A 21976-nucleotide genomic window follows, 5' to 3' on the forward strand; every position below is an offset into this window, starting at 1 on the left:
CCTCCTTCTTTTAATTGGTGCCTACTACTTTCAGATACAGACTGACACTATTTAAAACATTTTATAGTTCTCATCATCATTTGTGGGGTGTTTCAGATCTGATGGAGGTTTTATATGATTTTGTCTCCAGTTGGAGTATATTTAAATTATTTTTCACTCCTAGTGCTATATAATGATCCATAATCATTGGGCAGAAATTTGTCTTGCTCAGTGCTTGAGTTCTCCACAAACAACTCTGTACTAGGCAATTCTGCACATCACTTTGCTCCACTCCAAATTCCTGCACAGCAGAGCCCATGAAAGATACAGTCCCCAAAGCCACAGCAGAGAAACAAATTCCAGTTTTGGTTCACTAACCCAATTGCACTGTCCCTACAATAATACTTTGTTAGCCTGTCAGAAACCCACCACTTTCATGTCAGATTCTAATCAGTTAGATCTGCAACTGAGATCCAGACTACAAATTTATTGCCAATGGCAACAACCATATCATGGCTTTAAATCAATTTTTGTGTGTGTTTGTGTATTACAACATTATTACTATTATTTTAAGAGAAAGTACTATGGAGCCAAAATCATCATGTCCAATTAGCAAGAGGGGCTACACATGAAGTTCAAAGAACCCTTTTGCGTTATCTGATTCTAACAGCACTAGTAACAGAGCCTAATCTAACCTGCCATTTCAAGAGCTTTAGGGAGAACAAATTGCCATTAGCGGGGGAAAGACTTGGAATAGCCTGCAGCCTGTCCTCTCCTGACATCCTACTCAGCAAATTCCTCACAGATTTCCTCCTGATGTCAGTAAAACTAACATAAAGGTTATTTCATAAAATCTTGTGTGGATTCTTACTTTTGAATACTGAAGGATCCATGCCCAGAACAACAATACAGGCTCAAGTAAATAATCATAGCATTTATCCTTTGTGCATTAAGCTTAACAAATGACTGAACCAGAGGAGGAGCTGAAGAGTTCTCATGCCAAGTACCAATTCTGAGAGCACGTATTGAAATGAGTAGCCAATAAATGTCAAAATCAAGGTGACTGATCACACAAATTCTTCTTTTTTGACTGGAAACTGTTAGGAAAGGTTTCCAGTTTAATATGCAATATGATAAGGAGTAGGGAAAAAAAAGAAGAGTTAAATACTAAAGTTGTTATGAATCATATGAGCTATTTCTTCAGGGAACACAATCCCTTCAGCAGATCAGGAATGCTGTAAGATATGGAGATGTGATCAGGACTGACAGCAGGAGGTCATTTGTTACCAGTGTTAGACTGGCAGCGTCCCCAGAATCAGTTTTGGAACCCTGGTGAAACAACAGATAAGCAAATTTTGGGATTTGAATATTTGCATACTGAAATAATGTCATGCAAATACTCAGAAACTTTTCTTTATCACAATGGCATCAGAAATGCAGACGGATATGCAAAATGATAATAGCGAACACTCCTTTCCAGCACACAGTGTTTCAGCCAACATCACTGGTATGTTCTGGCTACTTCACGCTGCTCTAATTAAAACTCAGTCATCCTTACAGCTGCTTTATATTCCTAGAGCACTGCACAACAGCTGGATCATGCCGTTGATTTTGGCCCTTAAACTCCTTGGAAATGACTGTGTGAATATCAAAACCTTGGCCCTCTCTGTCACCATTTAAGCTTCTGTCACCTGCATCCCTGGCTTCAGCACATGACACCTTTACATTTGGGTAACTTGTTGAAAAAGTATCAACATCACAAGGGAAGACAGAGGAAGTGTCAGCGTTACTCTGACTATGGCAGGCTTTCACACAAAGAAAGGCTGTTAGGGGTAGTGTTCCTGAGTGGGGCAGACTGCCTGCCACACTCACTGTCAGGTAAGGCTTGCTGCAAAATACATCTACAAGTTTAAAAGAAATTTTGAAAGAGACCAAGTTCGATCTCCTTTAACAATAATCATATGCTAATTAGCCAGATGACTTGAAACACTGGGTCAATTGGTTAAACCTCTCGGTTGCTGTTTTAATGAATTTTGAAAAAACATAGCTTTGCATTTGTCCTTTGTGGGCCTCTATTGATTTACACTGAGCGTAAGCACACTTGAGATCTGCATTCCTAATTTCTCTGCTAACAGATTGATAAGCCTATAGTCAACTTCTCTGTCTTTACATGGCTTCATGAATTGTTATGTCAACTCCCACAAGGACAGATCAATCAAAGTGGCTGTCTTGAGTTACTATGTGACTGGGAGGCACACCACCTTTCATGAAGTCTAACATTCTCAGCTAAGTGTGTCTGGTTGATTATGCAATGTCTCAGGTTGATGATGTGTCTCAACTAGTTGTAAGTTAAATTTAGCATTGATTGTGCACCTTCAGGTCTATAAGTTGAGTCATCTTACTAGAGAGAAATCCCTAACATGGCACATTACTAAGCAGAATATACTGTAATTCAAGAATCTGTTTTCCACTGAAAAACATATACAAGACAGTCTTCAAATATTTGCTCTTAAAACATGTAGGATGTCCTGGAGCCATGAAGCTATTCAGTGTAAGCCATAAAAAATAGGTTTGGTTTAGAGATGAAAGTGGCTGGAGGCTGTGACCCACAGGGACTCAGAAGGAAACACTTAGAAAACAGAGACAGATTGAATCCCAAGTGCTCTCTCCTGAGAGGAAGCGTGGTTGGAAAGTTTCAAATCCATTAAAGTTAAACAAATTGAAAAGCCCTATCTGAGAGGAAACATAGTACTGTGTTTATTTTTCCATTATAAATCTGAAACCTAAAAGATTTCCTGAGGTTCTCAGGTATTGTTCATGCTTATAATGGAGATCTGTTTTTAGAAAGTGTAATTCATGTATTTAATCCAAACTGTTTGATGAAAAACACCCTGTAAAAGCATTCAAAAAGCTAAAGGCCATTGTATACCTGTATCACATATTGTTTGGATAAGAGCAGACTTACAATGCAAGGAATCTCTTTGTGAAACTCCCTCACTCCAAAATACAAGGTCTAATTCTCTCCCTTTCTATGCTGCTGGATGAATTCCACTGAATTAGTGAAGACATGAGTAACCAATCATAATAAAAAGACAATGTTCATGCTAAGTGTGAAACTACAAAAGTGCAAGGCTAATTGTGGCAAGGGATTTATAGTGCTGGCCTGAGTAAAATATGTAGGCAAGTCATTGCAGACCCAGTGTAATTTAGCAGAGCTGATTAGTCAATGTATTTTAGGTTTTGCTCCATCACTAGTGAACTGCTGCTCTGAACTCCTTATCAGAAGAGTGTGTGATGTTACTGATGTTGAAAAGCATCTGTTTGACTAATGAACAAACTGCAGACTAACAGCAGAGATTAATCTAAATGACAGGAAATATTTGGAAGCAGTCAAGTATTTTTCATTAGATTTATTGCTATCAAAATTTAGCAGTACAGTAGGTCAAGTGACAGAGCTGAGGAACGTTTGCTGTCATAGTCTAAAACTCAGAGTAGGTGCTTAAGAAGACAGAAATGTGAGCATTGAAAAATCATGACCTGACATTTTGGAGAAACCCTGACTCTTCTGGAAAGAATATGTTGATCTTGCCCATTTACCCATTAGTGATTTCATTATCCTTTGTGCTCATTTTTCAAACTTCTTTTCAACTTTCCTTCATTGAACTTATTGTCTAATAATTCTGTGCAGTATTTGTCACTTGATTTACTTTGCATTCCCCATTTTTCTTGGTTACCCGCAATAAAATCATTGCTTATTTCAGAGAAACAGCAGACTGACGTTTGTCATGCATTGGCACTTCACTCTTGTAGAGAACTTATACTCCAGCAATATGCTTTTCAAAAATTTAATTTAATTTCTGTTTCTCAAGTAAGACACATGTAAAACTAAGATTTATTTGACAACCTGCTTTGTTTTGTAGTGTTGAATTGCAAATTATCAAAATGTCAACTGAAGAAAAGGAAACACTGGAACATGTTATCCCACATCACTTTTAAGTTCCATACATTTAAACTCATATCAGCATTTGACTTGCTGAAAAAGATGGCTAACCTTACCTCAGGCAGGACTTTTCTGCCACACACAGAGTTTTTGAAATGGTTGAGCTTTCTACCACAGTCTGTTGAGCATGACAGTATTCTTCAGTTTTTAGAAGACTGTTGTTCTTACCAAAGGCAGTATTTCCACTGTGGCTTTCTTTTTTTGTAAGTAATTTTGTTTATAAATGCACCTTTATGTTTGTTTCTTTCTAGGCAGGGATGAGATCCCGAAACCAAGGTGGAGAAAGCTCGTCTAACGGGCACTTCTCCAGTTCCAAGCCTGTCATCAGCCATGCAGAGAATGAAAAACTTCAGGAGGATGCCAAGAAAAAGAACAAACCTCATCGGAAGGAAGATGAAGTCATGGTTTCAGCAACTGTCAAACGGCACTCAAAATCACCTGGTCCTAGTGAGCGAAAGAACAAGAAGTCCATAGAGCTTTCTAAAGAAGACTTGATCAAACTACTCAGTATAATGGAAGGAGAATTGCAGGTAAATTAAGCATCTTCTAAACCATATTTTCTATGTACCTATCTATTTTTAGGTTGTCCAAAGAGCACAGGGCTCAACTAAAAGGAGCACGCATATTTAAGGCAAAGGACCACAAGGAGAGAGCAGTGTTTAACAGTCATAGTTTCAAGTGATGCTTTATTTACCACTGTAGCTACCAAAACAAAATAAATCATAAACACCTGCCAAAGATACACCTGACAAACAAATGTGGATCTGCAGATGAGGCTGAAAACAACCACAGGGCAATAAGTGGTGGGTGGGAAGAAGGGGAAGACAAGTAAATATAGGGAATGTAATTACAATCATTATTGAAAATATTCAAGAAGCAAATATACAAGTCAGGAATATTGAAAATGGACTTAGGATGTCCCCTGGAGCTTCCACATATTTAGTTGTTACTGAGAGCTCAGCCAAAGCTCTGCCTGTCATGTCTGATTTCTGGAAAATCTGGTGCTTTGCACATTCCTTCTCTTTCAAAGATCCATTAATTTTATTTCTTGGAGCAGTGCTTGCTTGCTTGAAAGCTTTCTCAGTTATCCTGGTTTGCATGTTAATTCAGCCCAGTAGTAAGTCCTTGATGGCAGTCAACCTGATTTTGCACTTGTCCCCAAATGTCCATCCAGCTTTGAGATTCTTTTTAATGCTAATAAATCACTCAACCCTCTGAGACTTCAAAGAATTTCAAAATAAGAAGTTGAAATATGGTATTTCAAAAAGTCAGTATGAAGACTTGTGGCTTTTCAAAACTTATCCCCTTTTGTGGTAGGATGGCTTGTCAAATTTATATGTTCTTTTGGTTGTACTTTAGTGACCTTTTTCACTGAATCTATGGACAAGCAGAAAAAAGGCACCCACCCTGTGTGAAAACATTTTTTCTTAACCTCTTTATTCCAATTAACCATTACTATTTAGCTTTTCATAGAGGGCTTTACTTTTCCCCTGAAACCCACATTCATAACTTTATTACTTTAATGTTGAACTTGTTGCCATCTTATCTGATTACAAGAAGCAATTGTTCTGTTAATTTCTTTGGTACATGAGTCACCATTACTCTGAGATTCCATCTCAGTAAGCATCATTAAGTATCACTTTTTCTGCACATAATTCACCTCTGGCTTGTCAGAAACTACTCCCAAGTTACAAGAAGTATGCATTCAAAAAAAAAAAAATTGTCAAAGACATAAAATGGTCATTTTACAATGAAAAACTGCAGGGGGAAAAAAAAGGAAGAAAATCTGTTGGATGCAATTTTGCAGAGGTAGAAAGAAATTAACATTACAGAGAAGTAACCATTTTTATTGTGCTTCATTTCACTTTATTCAAAAACTTGTATATATAATTTCCTTGGAGATGGTGCTAGAGTGCAGCTTCTGCAGTGAACAGAGCCAAACCTCAGAAGAAATGTATCATGCTCATGTTGTTCAGAAAGATTTACCCTGAAATCACCTTTGTGGTCTGGAAAGGGGAGGTGAAGTAAGTCACTAATGTTTCCTGCGTGGCGATAAATGTGGTCTTAATCACTTCAGCAATTCTCCTGTTCTTCACCATAGTCTTTTACTTTGTGGAGTAGTTACACAACCTTTGAAGAACTGCCCATATTGTCATTATCCCTATGGGGTACAATACTTTTAGACATACAGACCCCAAAGAGATGTTACACTTCTGAAGCTTCCTAGCATGACAGGAGAGTATGGGGACAACCACACTGATAGCTGTAGTGAGCATCTGTTCTTCTGCTTCTTGCAGCCAGGCAGGGGAGAGAGTCATTATTTTTAATCCACAGAAGCTTTTAATTTCATGTCAAACCCCCCATTTTAGTTATTTTCCTGGTACCTGTGTTGACCCATTTCTGAAGTGGGCAAGCTACAGCACTTTGGCTTGAGATGAGAGCCTGGCTTTAACACTACAAATGAAGATGAGCCAAGGAAGACTCCAGCCAAAGTAAATACTCTGGTATTACCTCCTGGCTGTCACAGTGACCTAATGCACTGAGTCATTTCATGGCTTTTTATTTTCAGATCTGTTCAGACATCTCTGGTGGCTGGCTGGTATTTTGTTGGACTGACAAGTCACACTGCGGGCTTACTTTAAAGCCCTTTCAATACTGGCAAAGCAAACGTTATTTAGGCATATATAAGAAGATTTTGTTTTGAGAATAATATCAGGCTGTACCTGTAGGGAGATGCGTTATTTTGTGAATAAAAAAATGGGATAAAATACCATGATTGTTTACTCAGCCATGAGCAAGGGGCACCTTATGCCCATACCACCAGGTATATGCCCATACCACCAGGGTGACACTGCCTTGGAACCCTCAAACAGTGAGCTAAGCCATGGAGGGTAATCTGATTGTGATAACTATGGTGTTAGCAAGGTAGACTGGTAATGTATTCATATGAATCATGTGCTTAGATCACTACTCACATCATCTGATAACATCAGATGACCCACACCATATTAATCTTGGTATCAATATTGAGCACTTCATTACTTGATGCCCCAGCTCTTCATTCTGAAGCCAGTCTGAGAGATGTCCTAGCAATGATGTTTATGTCCTCATTTTTACCTTGATTAGTTTTTAAAATTATAGTACCCTCAGATAGCTTGCTTATGCTTTAGCTTCTAGAACCAAGCTGGACTCAGCTTTGCCTGTCTTCATGTTTCCTGGCTGGACCCCGTGCATTTACTGAATAAAGAGAAGGAAAGCTTTTCATAAACATCTGAGGTCACCGTAGCCTATGCCTTATTTTGTAAGAAAACAAAAGGGAAGAAAAAGTTTACAGAAGCTGCAGTGATGAAAATGAGTCCCAATATACATGGAGGAGAGCTCTTAAGTACAGCCTCTCTGAAGGAGAGTGGGAAGCAAATGAACTGATGACAGGGATTTATTTTAATGGCCCTATAGCTCAGTTGAGTGTATTTTCTCTTGTGAAATCTAACTGCTCACATAAAAAAAGTAATGATTATATGGTCTTTAAACTCATATTGAACATATAGTGGCAAAAAAATCCATGAAGGATTGCTTCCTATACCTGGGGAAAAAAAAAATCTCATTTTTAAATACTGTAAAGCTGATTGGAAAAGAAAACTTCAAACACCAGTAGAATAAATTAGAGCATGAAGGCATGGCATTAATTTGCCTGGTTGTTACAGTTATTTCAGTCAAAACCACATGTGAATATTATTAATTACAGAGCAAGACAGGCAGTGTGGATTTTTACAATGATGATATAATACTATCTGTGTCACAGATTTTTGTCCAATGGCTTATGTATTTGTCCTGGCAGGAATATATTCCCTTTCTGTAGGGTTTCTGAGCAGCAGCCATTAATCTTCAGCAATACCAACACTGATTTTCAACATTTCCTGATTGGGGGCCCAAAAGGAAATGAGGAGCAGTATTCCTACATGTTTACGACTCACTCTTTTATTGCATGTTTGGGAAAAAAAACCCACAATAATAAAAGTATATTTATAAAGACAGCATCCCTCTACAAATCATTAGGTTTTTTTTTTAAAAAAAAAGTTCATTATCCAGATTCTGTGCCTATTGCTGGAGGACAAGTTAAGCCTGGGAGACAGTTTCCTATATTTCATGCCAATTTAAAAAGGAGCAATTTTTCCACCCAAGGCCTTTCTTATAGCCCATGTTTTACTGTTTCTCCAGTGCCAACATGGCATTCACCCCCTGCAGCTCAGGCCCCCATTCCTGTCGAGGTCCCTTGCATGCTTTAGGGCTGAGGGAAATGTTTCCTGAGAGCCTGGCACTGCTGAGGAGCAGAGCTCCTCAAAGCCATGCAGCCATGGGGTGTAAAGGAAATGCATGCTAAGTTGTCAGCTGCACATTTCCTCTGCTGCAGGCCTGAGGGTGCAGATGGGCAATACGTGAAATGTGATGTCTTGAGGAACAGTATGTGTAATATACAAGTGATAAATAAATTAATTATGAGACACAATTTCTGACAAGTCCTCAGACTTCCAAATGGTCTAATGTAACACTGGGTTTGGTTTGATATTTGAAGTGAAACACTATGTAGCAGATATTCAGAGAGAGGTAAACCTATTTATATAGCATCCCTTGTTCAAAGGGAGAGACCAAATCACTCTGCTGTCAAAGAAGTCCCTTCCTTTTAAGTATTCATCCAAGACTGCATTTAATGGTTCATTTGAGTGCTTACATGAGGTGCCAGAGCAAGAGCTTGCTGAAGGGCAGGTATGGGAGGCTGGTTGCTGAAACAAGACAGTTGTGGGGGAAGGAGTCCTCTCATCCAACAGAGATAAGAGGAGCTCACCTTCAGGAGGGCTGCAAGATTTTCCTCTCAGGCATATCATGGAAAGGTTAGCAGAGGACTCTGTGTTTTGTTCTCTCCAGTAAGGTCCTCATGAAACACTTAGATATCAGTGGCTGCACATCCTGCCACGAGGAGAACCCTCTCTCTTAACAAAGTCAACTCACATGGGTATAGGTGATCAACTACCCATTGCATTTTAGCATTTTAAAAGGTATTTCAGTATTTTTCTGTCTGTCTTTCTAGCAGAAAACTATGCTTTGTAAATGTAAAGGAAAGGAAAATTCTTTACTGTTTCCATCTTTCTCCTTTCTACTTTCTTTCCCTTTTGTAGGACTACGTATTATATAATAAATTTTATTCTATAATTACTCTGTTCTGTTCTTTTTCTTAAGATCTAAATTTCCCTACTCACTTTTCTTCCATTCTTTATTTCTCTAGTTGTAACCTTTTTTCTTACTCTACCTTTTTGTCATTTCCCAACTCAGGCTTTCCTCATCCTTATACTGCAGATGCATTAACTGACCTGAGAATTCTGCAGATAAAATTGTAGAAGATCTACTGTATATCAAATCCCAGCATCTGATTTTTTAGGCAAATGCTCCACGTAACCCTTGTTGGTAACTTAGTAAGCTGTGTTTTAAGATTAGGTGGGTTGTTTACTTTGACTATACCTGTTGAAAAAATAGTCCCAGAACTGAAAAGCTTTAATGTTTAGCTGATTTCTCCCTTTTAATTTCTAATGCAATTTTAATTATGTCTAGTGAAACCTTCTATAAGGTGATCCTGCTCTAAGCCCACCACTCTCCCTCCTGTCTTTAATGTCTGATGTGTTTGTAGACAACAGTCTTGCATCCTCTGAGCCTTTGTTTTTGCTGTGCTAGCTGTAGCACCTCCTTTCAGTTTCCTCTGGCAAAATAGGCTCTCCATGTCTTCATCACCCCTTGACCAGCAGCAGTGGTCCCCCTTACACCCTGGGTCCCCCTTTCTTGGTGTCTGTAGCAGGAGCTGCACATGGTGCTTGCTGTGGGAGAGGGCTCCCTAGTGCCTTGTGCATTTGGTTTCATATTTCTCTTTCTCTTAAGGCACGGAATTACTTGGCCCTCCCATCACTTGTCATCCTGACTAGCATAAGCAAGATAATTTGATTCTGTAGCTGCTGTTGTGATGTTTTTCTGTCTCTTTTTCCTCTTGCTGCAATGCGTAAACTTGCATGTAATGCCTCAAACTCCTTTTGTATTGACTTTTCCAAGATATTGTAACAACACTGGGAGAGGCTAGAGACTAAACAACAACCTAGTTGCTGTTTAGTAAAAAATACTGTACAAACTTCTATATTTTTTTCTTCAGTGCCTTTTCTTTATACTCTTGCATTAATATTAATAAATATGGATCTGCTTGAAAGCTCAAGCGAGGAATATGGGTTCGATAGATGGGTGGAAACCAGATGTGTTTCTTGTGCAGGTACTGAAATCAAAAGAGAAAGCTGGGGAAAGTTGTCTTGGCACCAAAGAAAGCAGTGAAGAGGAGTTTTCAAATAGTCCTTAGCAAAATAGCACAGATTAACAAGCTGCAGATGAGCCAAGGCAGACAGAATAGGTAAAGCCAGAGAAAAGTGCATGTGGGGTATCTGTGAAGTCTTGTTGATTGCATTGAAATAGTTTAGGATTTATGAGCATATCATACAGATGAAATACAAATTCCCCAGGGGAAAAACCTTGGCAAGTACAGAGCTAAGGGAAAAAGAGAAGATAGGGTTAATGTGAGGAGGGAGAGGTGACTTAAGGAGAATGGAATGAGGGGAAAGAGGCTGGCCAATAGAAGAAAAAGAGTGTAAGCAAAAGGGGAATACAACAGAGATACATGGAGCCAAGCTAGAGACATGGAAAGTGGGCACAAAAAAAGCAAGAAAATGAAAGATGGTATCCACAGTGTAGCAAAATAAGAGTCTAAAAACAAATCCTAAAAATGGCTGGCATATCAGTACAATGACTTAAAAAATTCTCTCCTCTCTTACTGACCCCTGGTTTGTTTGTGTTTTTCTGGTGAAGAATGCTTTTACAGCGGAAAAAAATTAAAAAGTTTTCAGACCACATATGCTCTCTTCTATTTTTATTAAATAATTTATTAGCAGAGATTAATTTTGTCCAGAATAGTATGCTTTATTTTCTGCAGCTTACATTTGGTGCTGTGCAAAGTGCAGCATATACCATAGGAGGTAAGAAGAACTTGTCTAGCAAGTCCCAAAATCATAAATTTTAAAATAGAACCCGGCTGTTTTGTGAGAGAGAGAGAAAAAAAAAAGGTAAGACAGTATACTGAAACATAGTTAAATTGTGCTATTTGGGCAATTTCCTGCCCCCTCTGAAATAAAGGGCAGAGGTACTATCAAGCATAGGGATGCTAGTCATCCATCTCTTTAGTACTAAAGTTGCTTTAGAATTGTATGCTTTTCAAAGTAATGATCCTCAATAAAATGTCACTGTCACTGGGTAGGGAGAAGACCTCTTTCACAAAGACGTTTTAACATCCTTTTCTATTAGTGCCTGAGCTGTACTTAACAGAGCTATATCTGTTGTGTTAGGCTTGAAGGATCAGAAGAGAGAGGAACAATTGGCAAGTGTCTCTGATCCATTGAACATCTTATCTAGAGTGGAAGGAAGAGTATGAACAGCTTGGAGTTTTTTTCCAAAATTTCTTGGTTTTCTATTCAAAACAGAAAATAATTGCCCACAACCAGCTTTTTAAGTTTTGGTGTTCCAAACTGATCCTCTCCTGAAAACTTTTAAAAATGAATTTTAAATAATAGTATAATTTGACTATTTTTCTCTTTCTTTACATTTACTTACTAGAAATTGTGTATTCAGTGCAACAGTAATGAGGAAGTTTGTATCTTTTCTCATTTTTCTTGAGAGAAGGTTCACTCTGTGGGAGAGCACATGGCCAATCTTTTTGCAATCAATGTTAAATGCATGAGCTCCCTGACCTTAAAATATCTGTGATTCTTTGGAGAGCTTGCAACGAGCATATGTCTTATGTGTCATAATACTGTCTAGTACTCTGAGTCACCAGTTATTAATTTAACAGTGCAGCGGTAGATGAACCTGTTTTTATTAACTTTGCTGCCCCAGTTGTGTATTTATTAAATTTTTGTCTGTTGTCCTCTAGCTGAGGATCAGATAAGCTCTTGAGAGCAAAACAGATTATTTTTCATCCAAAACAAGTTTTAATAAATGCAAATATAAGTCTTTACATAATAACTGTGATAACATGGCTGAGAAAACATCGTTTCTAGGGTTAAAGGCTCCACCTATTGGTTGACTAAAGTGAGAGAGATGTAACATTTTCACATAGAAAACTGCAGGTCCTACTGAACATCCCGTGTCTTGCCACATCTTACAAAATTGCTGCCTTAAGTGTTTGCGTGATGTCCAAAATAAAGTGAACTCTGACTTATTTCAGAGGGCTGTGCAGATGTGGCACCCAAAATGATGCACTGCTGAGAGAGGCAGTATGAAGGGAAGTCCTTTCCTGAGACGGAAGGGTTTGGATTTTGCAAGTGATGTCTTTCTTATCCTGGAAATTATTTGTTTTCTTTGCAAAAAATTAGCATCAGCTCTTCCATGCCAGAAAAATGAGTGGAACTGAATTAACTCAAATACAGTTGTGTGGTGACTTCCAGACATTTGTCACCTTCAAGTTTAAACAAGTCAGAAACAGCAGTATTAATGTGGCTTCATAATGAAACCCCAATTCTCCAGTATTGGCTGGGGCACTCTCAGCAGTTCAGGTAAAATAGCATTTTGAAGGGCTTCAGAGGCATTCCTGGAAATTCAGTGGGAGGATAGAGAGGGGAAAGGATGTTCCCAAGAGGGGAAAGGATGTTCCCAAGTGGGGACTGGGGAGGGCAAAGGGAAGGACAGACATTGGTGGGGGAATCAGGGGGATTTTGTAGACAACTGAGGGCATCGTGGGCATGGCTGGGATGTCTCACTGTGTGCCTTCCATTGCCCACCCTCCCTAGTTGCTTCACACTAAGAGTTTGGCCACTTCCCTCATTTCCTCTGACAACTCCTCTGCTCAAATAATTGGCTGTGCTGGTGAGTGCTTGCTATAATGCAGTCCTACTGTTCTTGCCCATTCATCAGCCACCAGGAACTTGGATGCACATTGTGCAGCACAGAGTACTCAAAAACATCTTGTTGAAGCCAGCAACATGCTTGGACAAGAGAAAGTTGTGTATATAGTTTATTACACATGTACACAGACTTAGGTCTGTTAGTGTCCCACATGCTTCTGTCTCCACAGAGGAGGCAGAAGGACTGCCTCTGACTTCATCATCCTGGTGGTTACAGCCCTGCTGGCTCCAGCTTGTCTTGCTCTATCCTGCTTCTTGTGTGCTTGTTCCTGCCAGAAGGCAGCAAGATCACTGTGGAAAAAAAAATGCTTGGGCTGATTTGATCCTCTTGGAGACAGGGTACTCAGCAGCAGCTTGAAGTGCATCCCTGAAATTCAGGTCAGAGCACCTAATTTCAGATGCTTCTGCTCCTTACAGTGTCAAGGTAGCACTTGCAAAGAGCAATTTAGATGAGTTACACATCTAATGAAGATACTTTTTAGCTTCTAATGGATTTCAACAAACTGGATGATAGTATAGAAGAACATGAACTTGGAGGAAATCAAAGAATATAACAAATGGGGAAAAATTTAATAGGAGAACAATCATATTGATGTCAGAGTGCCATATTTTTTGTAGCATTCATAGATCTTCTATACACTTGGGAATTAAATCTCATTCGTGAGAAATATTATTTCCTTTATGGAATGGAAATTGGAGTATGGTGGGGTTAATTTTATGTGTAAAGCATAAGAAAGAGGTCCATGATCCATGAGTCTCTTGTGTCTTGGTCCAGACTTGCTAATAGGGCCAGATGATAACAGAAGAAAGAGGAAAATAAATACTTTTCCTGTTACTGCCCTTTCAGGAGTCACTTTTTTTTTCCTCCTGAAGAGCTTCTAATGGATCACAAATAAGTTCTGGTTACAAAAGGAACATGGCAACTTGGATCAATCTGTGATTTCTGCTTGCTTCTGGGCTTCAGGCTATGTGAAAAATATTATACAGTTAATGTTGGCTGACACAAAAACTCTATGACTGGATATAGCAAACCCAAAACAGTGGGTTTAGCCATTGTGAGGCATTGCTGGAGCATGCAGAATATATCCCAACATGCAGAGTCATGCACATAACTTGACAGTGACCCCCTTGCCTTGGTGTCTCTGTGCTGACTGGATCATGACACTGTAATTCTATATGCTGCACCAACTGCCCCACGGCTTGATAATATCAAGCAAAGCACTCTTTCAGTGTGAAAAGACAAGACAGGGTATCCCAGACCATAATAATTCTGAAAACATCAAGCAGTGTGGAGTTAATACTTCTCAGGGCCTTGCCATGGGAATTTGGCTGGCTGTGTCCCAAACTACAGATAATTAATTATGTCAGTGAAAGGCTCTGGTGGCCTGTTTTCTTCAGAAAAAAGTGACATCATCCATGGAGCACTCTGGCAATAAAGCAGAACAAAGCTGTGTGGGCAGGAAATAACAGACAGATGTCTTCTAGTGCTCATTTGATCTGTTTCGAAACTTGCTGGAAGAAGTAATACATTGCTCAGTGCTGCTTCTCCTCAGCTCTGAAATCTTTAGCGGGGACTTTTTCAAACATAAGAGGCCAAATTCTGATATAATTCTTCTGGAGCCACTTCAAAAGATTTATGTAGTGGCTGAGCTGGTCTATCATGTGCCTCTTCTCCTGTATTGATTTTAGAAAAGCTTTCTGGGTTATCACTGAAAGATAGCGCCCATTAAAATTAAATACAGTGTAGAGTTCCAAAGGCTTCATACAAGGTCAGAAAATTCTGCATGGTATAGAGAAAACAGGACAGTTCTTTTTAATATCCTCAGGGTCATGAGGCATCACTTGTATTTCTGGATATATATTTCACTTACCCTTTGTACAAAATCAACAATCAACAATGGTTACTTTTCATCACTGAAGTAATCTCTTTACCTCCAGAGTACATTGTGTACTGAGACTTGAACACAGAAAAGCTAAAAGAAATTCATGCAACTGAAATCCAGAGTTTCAAGTATTAGGAAATTAAGCTAAGATGAAAGGTGTGAAAAAACCTTTGCTATACATAAAGCCCTCCTTGCAAAAAAACCTATGCATTCTTGTTGCTGGTGAAGCCTTACTTTGGCTCAAGTGTGTAGTTTTCATGCCACAATATAAGAAAGATATAAAGCTATTAGAGCATGTCCAAAAGACAGCTATGAAGATGGTGAAGGGCTTAGAGGGGAATCCATAGAGCAGCTGGGGACCCCTTGGTTTGTTCTGTCTGGAGAAGTCTGAGGGGAGATCTCACTACAGTCTTAGCCCCTCATTAGGGGAAGAGAAGGGGCAGATGCTGAGCTCTTTTCTGTGGTGATGTGAGAAGACCGAGGGAATGGCCTGAAGGTTGTGTCAGGGGGATTTAGGTTGGATATTAGAAAAATGTTCCTCTCCCAGAGGTGGCTGGGCACTGGAACAGGCTCCCCAGGGCAGTGGTCACAGCACCAGCCTGACAGAGTTCAAGAAATGTTTGGACAGTGCTCTCAGGCACAGGGGGTAACTCAGGGCTGTCCTACGCAGGGCCAGGATTTGGACTTGATGATCCCTGTGGGTCCCTTCCAACTCAGGACTTCTATGATTCTGTGATTTTATGTAATTAGCCAGCATTTTGCATAGCTGGCATCACTGAGAGAGTGATACAAACAAGGCTGCTTCAGGTATCTGGTATAGGAGAGAAAAATATTTATTGAGTTTTTAGCAAAAAGGAGTTTTGTACAATGCAATATGCAGGAGAGGAAACAACTTCCCTGCTTTGAAACGTAAATTTCAAAGAAGTATTTGAAGAATAAGTCATTGCAGCAGTATGAAGGGTTAAAGTGAGCAATCAGGCCTTTAGGAAAAGTGTCAATCCATCAGTCAGGAGTAGTTCTTATTACATTCTGTATAGATATTTATAGTATTATGAGACAAAATGAAGAAAGTACACTTTCCTTTTAATTATTTTTGTTTCCGCCTAAGATAAGAAAGAAGGGAAGTTACTGGTCTTAAACAGGGACTAGTGGATTAGTGTTAGGAAAGTTCTTCAGATACTGGCGTTTGAGTACTCCTGCTTAAAGATGCTTTCTTTCATTAAAGTCAACTAACCAAGCCAGTGATATCCACTTTCTGAGGTCTCTAATGGAACTTTTCAGAAATAAGGCTATTCCTGCCCTGATGGCAACACATCATGTCCTGGATTGCTCAGAAAGCAGTGTGAGAACATTCTCCTGATCTCCCTCAGGATGCCTTGAGTGTGATGTTTATTAACTCTAGGTGAAATATTTGTAAAGCCTACTGGCATTTAGGAAATCAGTCACTGGTAAGATCCCAACATTACATGGATAACCTGTGACCTTATCTAGTTTCGGATGCTGAACAGAGCAGCTGCTGTGCTATAAATAACCTGAACTGTGTGCAATGCAAGGAAAAACAGCACAAGTAGAAGTAGAAGTAAAGGTTCCTGGCTGTGTTTTCATAGTTATTTTTTGTCATTAATCACTGGCAAGAAAAATACAACTTCATAAATATTAAACATCTGCTACTTAGTGCACTTCCTTGTGTAGGTATAATAAAGTGTCTTCATAACCAGAAAAGAAATATTCAAAAGCTGGGAATATCAGATTGCCAAAATATTACATAATTGCATTTCTTGTAAACACTACTCCTGCTCCTGCATTTTCAAAACTTCATATAATTAAGGAGACTGTTGTCATGTTACTGAAATACTGAGATTTCTCTAAAGTAGTTAGGTGTAAAGTAGTTAGATGCCTCCAAAATTGGAGTTTATGAAGGTGATAGTTACCACTAACTGATTTTGAGAGAAACTGAATTTGCGGGAAGGCTACTTTTGAAAAAAAATCAGGAGAACAGTTTAGGACATGTACTGCCAAATGATCTTGAGTTGGGTTTCACTCCTAGCTGACAGTGATTACTTTGACTCCATTCAGCCCATCTTGAATACAACTGAATTTTTGTCCCAATTTACTAGATGCCTTATATGAAACGAGTTTGATCAGTTCAGTCCCATTTCCCAGGTGACAAATGGCCTGTGGCAAAAATTCCCTGTTTAGTGGGTGCTGAGTTTTGTCAGCAGGCTCATGGGAGAGGCCAAAGACTGTGGGAATGGGGAGAGAGGGCTGTAGTAAATTGGCAGGGCAGGGCACGAGGAAGAAGCACGTCTGAACGCCCGGCTTGTGTAACAGTCTTTCCATTGACCAAGAATCTGGTTGCTAGGCTGCCGGACCCCTTTTACAAGCAGCAGAGTCATGCTATTGTTTCCTAAATGGTTTCAATTTTATGCAGGAACCTCTTTACATCCTTTCTATATCTTTTAAATATTTTACTAGGCACATAGTAAAGTGAGGTTTGGAACAGAGCCTCCCGCTCCGCTCAAGTTGGTGAGCAAAAGAAAGTCCTTCGACTTTATTCTGCCAAGAAGTGTTTCAGGGTAGCCCTGTGAGGAGTGGGCTCATGTCAGCCTTCCATCTGGGCAAGTAGTGTGCACTCATGAGAGAAGGGGAGCATTGTCTTGGATTTCTCAGGTAGTAACGCAGACCCCACATCTTTGGTAAGTGCACTCATGAGTGGGGAATAGAGGGGAGGGAAAGGAGAACAGGCAAAACTTTGTGGGACAGCAGTGTTCCACAGCCCCTCAGGACCTGTATGGGTGTACTCAAGAACTGAGGTCATCAGCCTGTAGGTTTTGGCACCTCCAGTAAGCATAAAACAAGGCTTAGATATAGTTCTACTTTGCAGTTCCTCTATCAGCAGGAGCAACTGAAGGAGTTAAATTAGGTCATCTCTAATCTCTCTTTATTGCTCCTACTGCTTAGAGAATCAGGTGCTTAGAATACTTTATTAATGGAAAAGTCCTTTTATTTTCAAGAACTCACAGTCTTAACAGTATAGATAAAAGGGTAGCTTGGAGTTTTCCATAGGACAATTGAAGTAATGATGAACCAATAAAAGTAAATTTTCTAAATTCCATATTTTGACTTTAAAGAACTTCTCTGACTAATTGCAGTCTTCTGGACTTTTGCAAATAAGTTTCATTGTATTACAAGCTGTTGCAATATGCGGTCTTCTCAAGCCTGGATGCTCTTTCTCATCACAGCACCAACAAAACAAAAACAGGACTTGAGAGATGATTTTCCTGTGCCAAACATCATGTCCCTTCTACCAAAACAGCTGAAAACTGTTCTCTGGGATTCATATGCAAGTTTACTTGCAGTTTGAAATATCTTCCTTGTGCTTGTCTCCTAGCTTACAATTTACGAGAAACAGCATTGTGCTTTGGGGTGAGGGTGGCACCAGCAGTAGATGTCCATCAGTAGAAACAGCTTGCCAGCAAAGTCCCTTCTTCTTAGCTAGGGCCCCCCTCTCTGAGCCTCTCATGCCTCTTCACAGGTATGAATTTTGAAGTAGCCTCAGTGTTCCTCTGCAGGATTATTCTGACTTGTTTTCTGGAGACTTGTTTTCTGTCTGTTTCCTTCAGATCACTGCACACTGGAAGAAGACATCTCTATCTGACCTCTCTTCTAGTTGTTTCAGGGGAAAATTGGTCATTTGGAGAAACATGAAATCATGAGATACAAAGGCATGCTGTTTCAGCTCCTTCCCTCTATATTACCCTGAGGAGCTTCAGAAAGACTAACTGGAATTCACAAACCCTGAGGCTGATGGAAGGTTAGGACATTGTCTGGATGTCTCTCTGACCTAGGTTAGCTGCCCTTCAGAATCTCCCTATGATGGAGCTTGTTTCTGACCAAATAAAAGCAAATTTGTCTCCAGTTTATTATTAGCATTGGGTTCCCTTTTTGGTTCAATGCTTCCTAGCAACCCGTGTGTCTGTTTGTCATTTGTTTTTCACAAACTGTTATCACAACTGGAACAAAGTACTTGGTGAATTAACCAATACCCTTGAAAAGATAACGATAGGAGAAATGGCTGAGCCCAGAAAAGGCAAAAGGCAGCTTATCACATTAACACCATCCAAATCCAGAGGGCCAGCAGAGTGTGGGATACCCAAGAAGGGGTACAGGAGAGGGCAGCTGAGTGTGGCTCTGGGGATGGTGCCAGCCAGCCTTATTCTAGGCTAGGTACCCTCCCCATGGGCTGCAGCAAGGGATGGTCAGTGCTGACTGTCCTGTGTTCCCTTGGAGATAGGTGTGTGTGTGTCACTGCTTCCCCTAAAAGATGAAGTAATTCATTGTCACTAAAGGACACAAAATGATTCACACGTCCACCTTTCAGCATTAGAACAGGAAGGAACCAACCTTTATTCTCTGACTCCAGTATTTATAGATTCTTGACAATGACCAGGGATTGGATAATTAAGTTACCACTTTCCCAATCACACTGTTCATGCAAAACATCCATTAAAAGACGTTTCTTAGAAGGAATGTGACAAACAATTTATGTTTATAGAATTTTCTTGGGAAAGTAACTAAAACTATGAAAACATTATCAGAAGGCTTTAGTTTTCAAGGTGACAATTCATGGGTTTTTTTCTTCAAAGCTCTCAGCTGAGCTTGGTCACCTATTTTTCTTCTTGGGGTGTCAGCTCCTCCAGTCAGCACCATCCACTCCCCTGGCTTGGCTCCCTCTGGCTTGACTCCCTCTGCCTTTTGGGGGACCCAAACATGCAGCATCCAGAAGCCTTTCTTAGCAGGGACACTTTTAGCTGTTTCAGGGACTCTTATTCCTGCTCCCTTGTGCTAAAGTTGCCCCATTGAATTGTAAGTGATGACAGACTAATGAGGCCTGAAGGAAAGTCAGGCAGTGCACAACCTACCAGGGGCCGGGGCACTTGCTGGGCAGAGCAGCTGCCTCCACCATCTATTTTTGTATCAAATAACCATTGCAGGGACTGGAGTCCAGCTTTTTGCTCTGCCTATTCACAGTGTTAAATCCCCAATCCCAAGTTGTCTCTGTCTGCCTTGTCAGTGTTTAATTATGCCATCCAGGACCCAACAGCTACAACATGAGAATGAACTCATCCTCCTCCCCTCCCAAATAGCTTAAGGTCTGAGGTGTTCCCTGAGGAATGGGCTGTGTGGGGCCTGAAGCTCTGTGTGCCCAGAATCAAAACAAAAAGTTGTTTCAACATGATTGGCTGTGTCCCTTGGTGCAGAGGGTAGAAGGGAGCTGCTCCCTCATCCCCATCCCTCCGTGCTGGTGCTCCCTTTGCACGGAGCTCTCCCTGAGCATGCCTGTGGCACAGGGACCCTGCTGGGAGGCACACAGAGGGACACCAAATTAGTTCTTTGTGACGGGACGAAGGTATGGACTCAAAACTGCCTCTTCCTGAAAGGGCTTAAGACAATGCATCAGGAAATCTGGATATTTAGAAATCCCTCCATACTCCCATGCTGGACTTTTTAAAGGGTTTTTCTTCAATATAGAAACATTGTCCTCATGGTGATGAAGACACTAAGACATCAGTTATTTCTACAGGGCTAGAGAAAAGTAATACATTCACAAACCTGTCTAGAACTTGCCAAAAACAATATTTTTCCTGTACTGAGAGTGACACAGTCTCAGGATGTAATGTAGTGAGGTGTACATGCTCTTTGCCTTTCTTTGGGACTAGCCTACATGATTCACTTAGTTGCAATATCCATTAGTGATGAACCTTTCCCACTATCATTTTGAAATAACGTGAATACCATTCCAATTTGCTTTTTGTATCTTGCAGACAAGTGCAAAGACTTTACTCAAGGTTACAAAATGTTATAGAGTGCAATTGGGCTAGTTCTTAATTAGACAGCATGATCTTTGCCTGAAGTTCATTATTTATTTTCATATTACACTGTTTTAAATTTAAAAAAAAAAAAAAATTAAAATGTCTTTGCCATTTCCCAAAATTATTTTCTTGCTCATTTTAAAATCAGGTGGTTTTGCTGAGCTGTGATGCCTCTGTGGTTCTGGGTAAAGATTTAAGATTTGCTACAGGGATGGATGAATTGAATGCTGTTATGAACAGCATGGGAAAGCATGAAGAGTTGGTCAGATCATAAATCTTAAAACAGCCATTACTTACATAGCAGCAGGCTTTGTAAAGGACTTTTTCCTAAAATGTCTGAACCCTTCCTTAGTGCTTAATTTTCTTCCCAAGCTCACATGGTTGTCAGAAAGACAGGCAAGAAAAAAATGCCCATACTCTTCTGCTCCCTCATCCATTTGCACTTGTGGGAAAGATGTTCTCTAAGGAAATCCAGGAGCTCCCCTTTGCCCACCAAAAACCTGTAGGTTTTACAGTCCCTCCCTGGACTATGGCCTCATAAACATGCCTTGAAAGACAAGCAGGTGCCCTGCCCCCTTTTTACAGATGGCTTAACAGGTGTTGGCAAGTGTCATTAGAAACAGAGCCGTGGCTTAAGTGTTTGTCCACATCATAGCCCTAAAATGCTCCTTATTCATAGCCAGGTGGCCTTGAAGAGCCGTCCCATCATGCCCAGATGTTTGCTCATGCTGCCTGAAACTGGGGGCTTCCACCTGGGACAGGGAGCTCCAGACTGCGCTCAGCCTCAGGTGTACCCCTGCTCCCAGCCCCAGCTCCAGCAGCACAGCCATCCTCCACTGCCGGGAGGATTTGCTCTCACTTTCCACGTCTCGTTAGCTGGGGCCTGCAACATGTCTAGGGTTTTGTTTAAAGAAAAAAAAAATAGAAAAATTTCTTTTTAAAGTTACTTGAAAAGAATATATAGTCACAAATTCAGTTAGGGAACTAGGAAGTAGCTGTTTGAGAAATATTAGTTCAGCTCTCTTATGCTGCTTGTTCTACACATTTCCTTATCCCTTCAGGAAACAGCATGGGCAACAACTAAAATCCAGTATATGAAGAATAATGATGTTCCCTGGCTATAGTTGCAACTCGAAGAAAAATTCATACCATTCAAATGTAATGTCCTGCAGGAACAGAATAATTCATCCTTTAAAGTACAATATTTGTGTAGAAACAGATCACGTTTAATCTGTTATCTCCCAAAATCTTTATATTTGCATT

At 40.1% G+C, this 21976-nt stretch overlaps 1 protein-coding gene across 5 annotated transcripts in view; it reads left to right on the forward strand.

Moving 5' to 3' along the window:
- The window catches only part of FILIP1 (filamin A interacting protein 1), a 102573-nt gene that overhangs the window by 37957 nt on the left and 42640 nt on the right, over positions 1-21976 (forward strand). For all 5 annotated transcript variants that reach the window (XM_015622755.2, XM_015622757.3, XM_033512956.1 and 2 more), the window contains one exon: positions 4231-4509. In XM_015622755.2, the coding sequence (XP_015478241.1) occupies positions 4237-4509 (273 nt within the window). In that variant the 5' untranslated portion in view covers positions 4231-4236. The remainder of the gene's footprint in view (positions 1-4230; positions 4510-21976) is intronic.

This window comes from Parus major, chromosome 3 (genome assembly GCF_001522545.3).
Source record: "Parus major isolate Abel chromosome 3, Parus_major1.1, whole genome shotgun sequence".
Lineage (NCBI taxonomy): Eukaryota > Metazoa > Chordata > Aves > Passeriformes > Paridae > Parus > Parus major.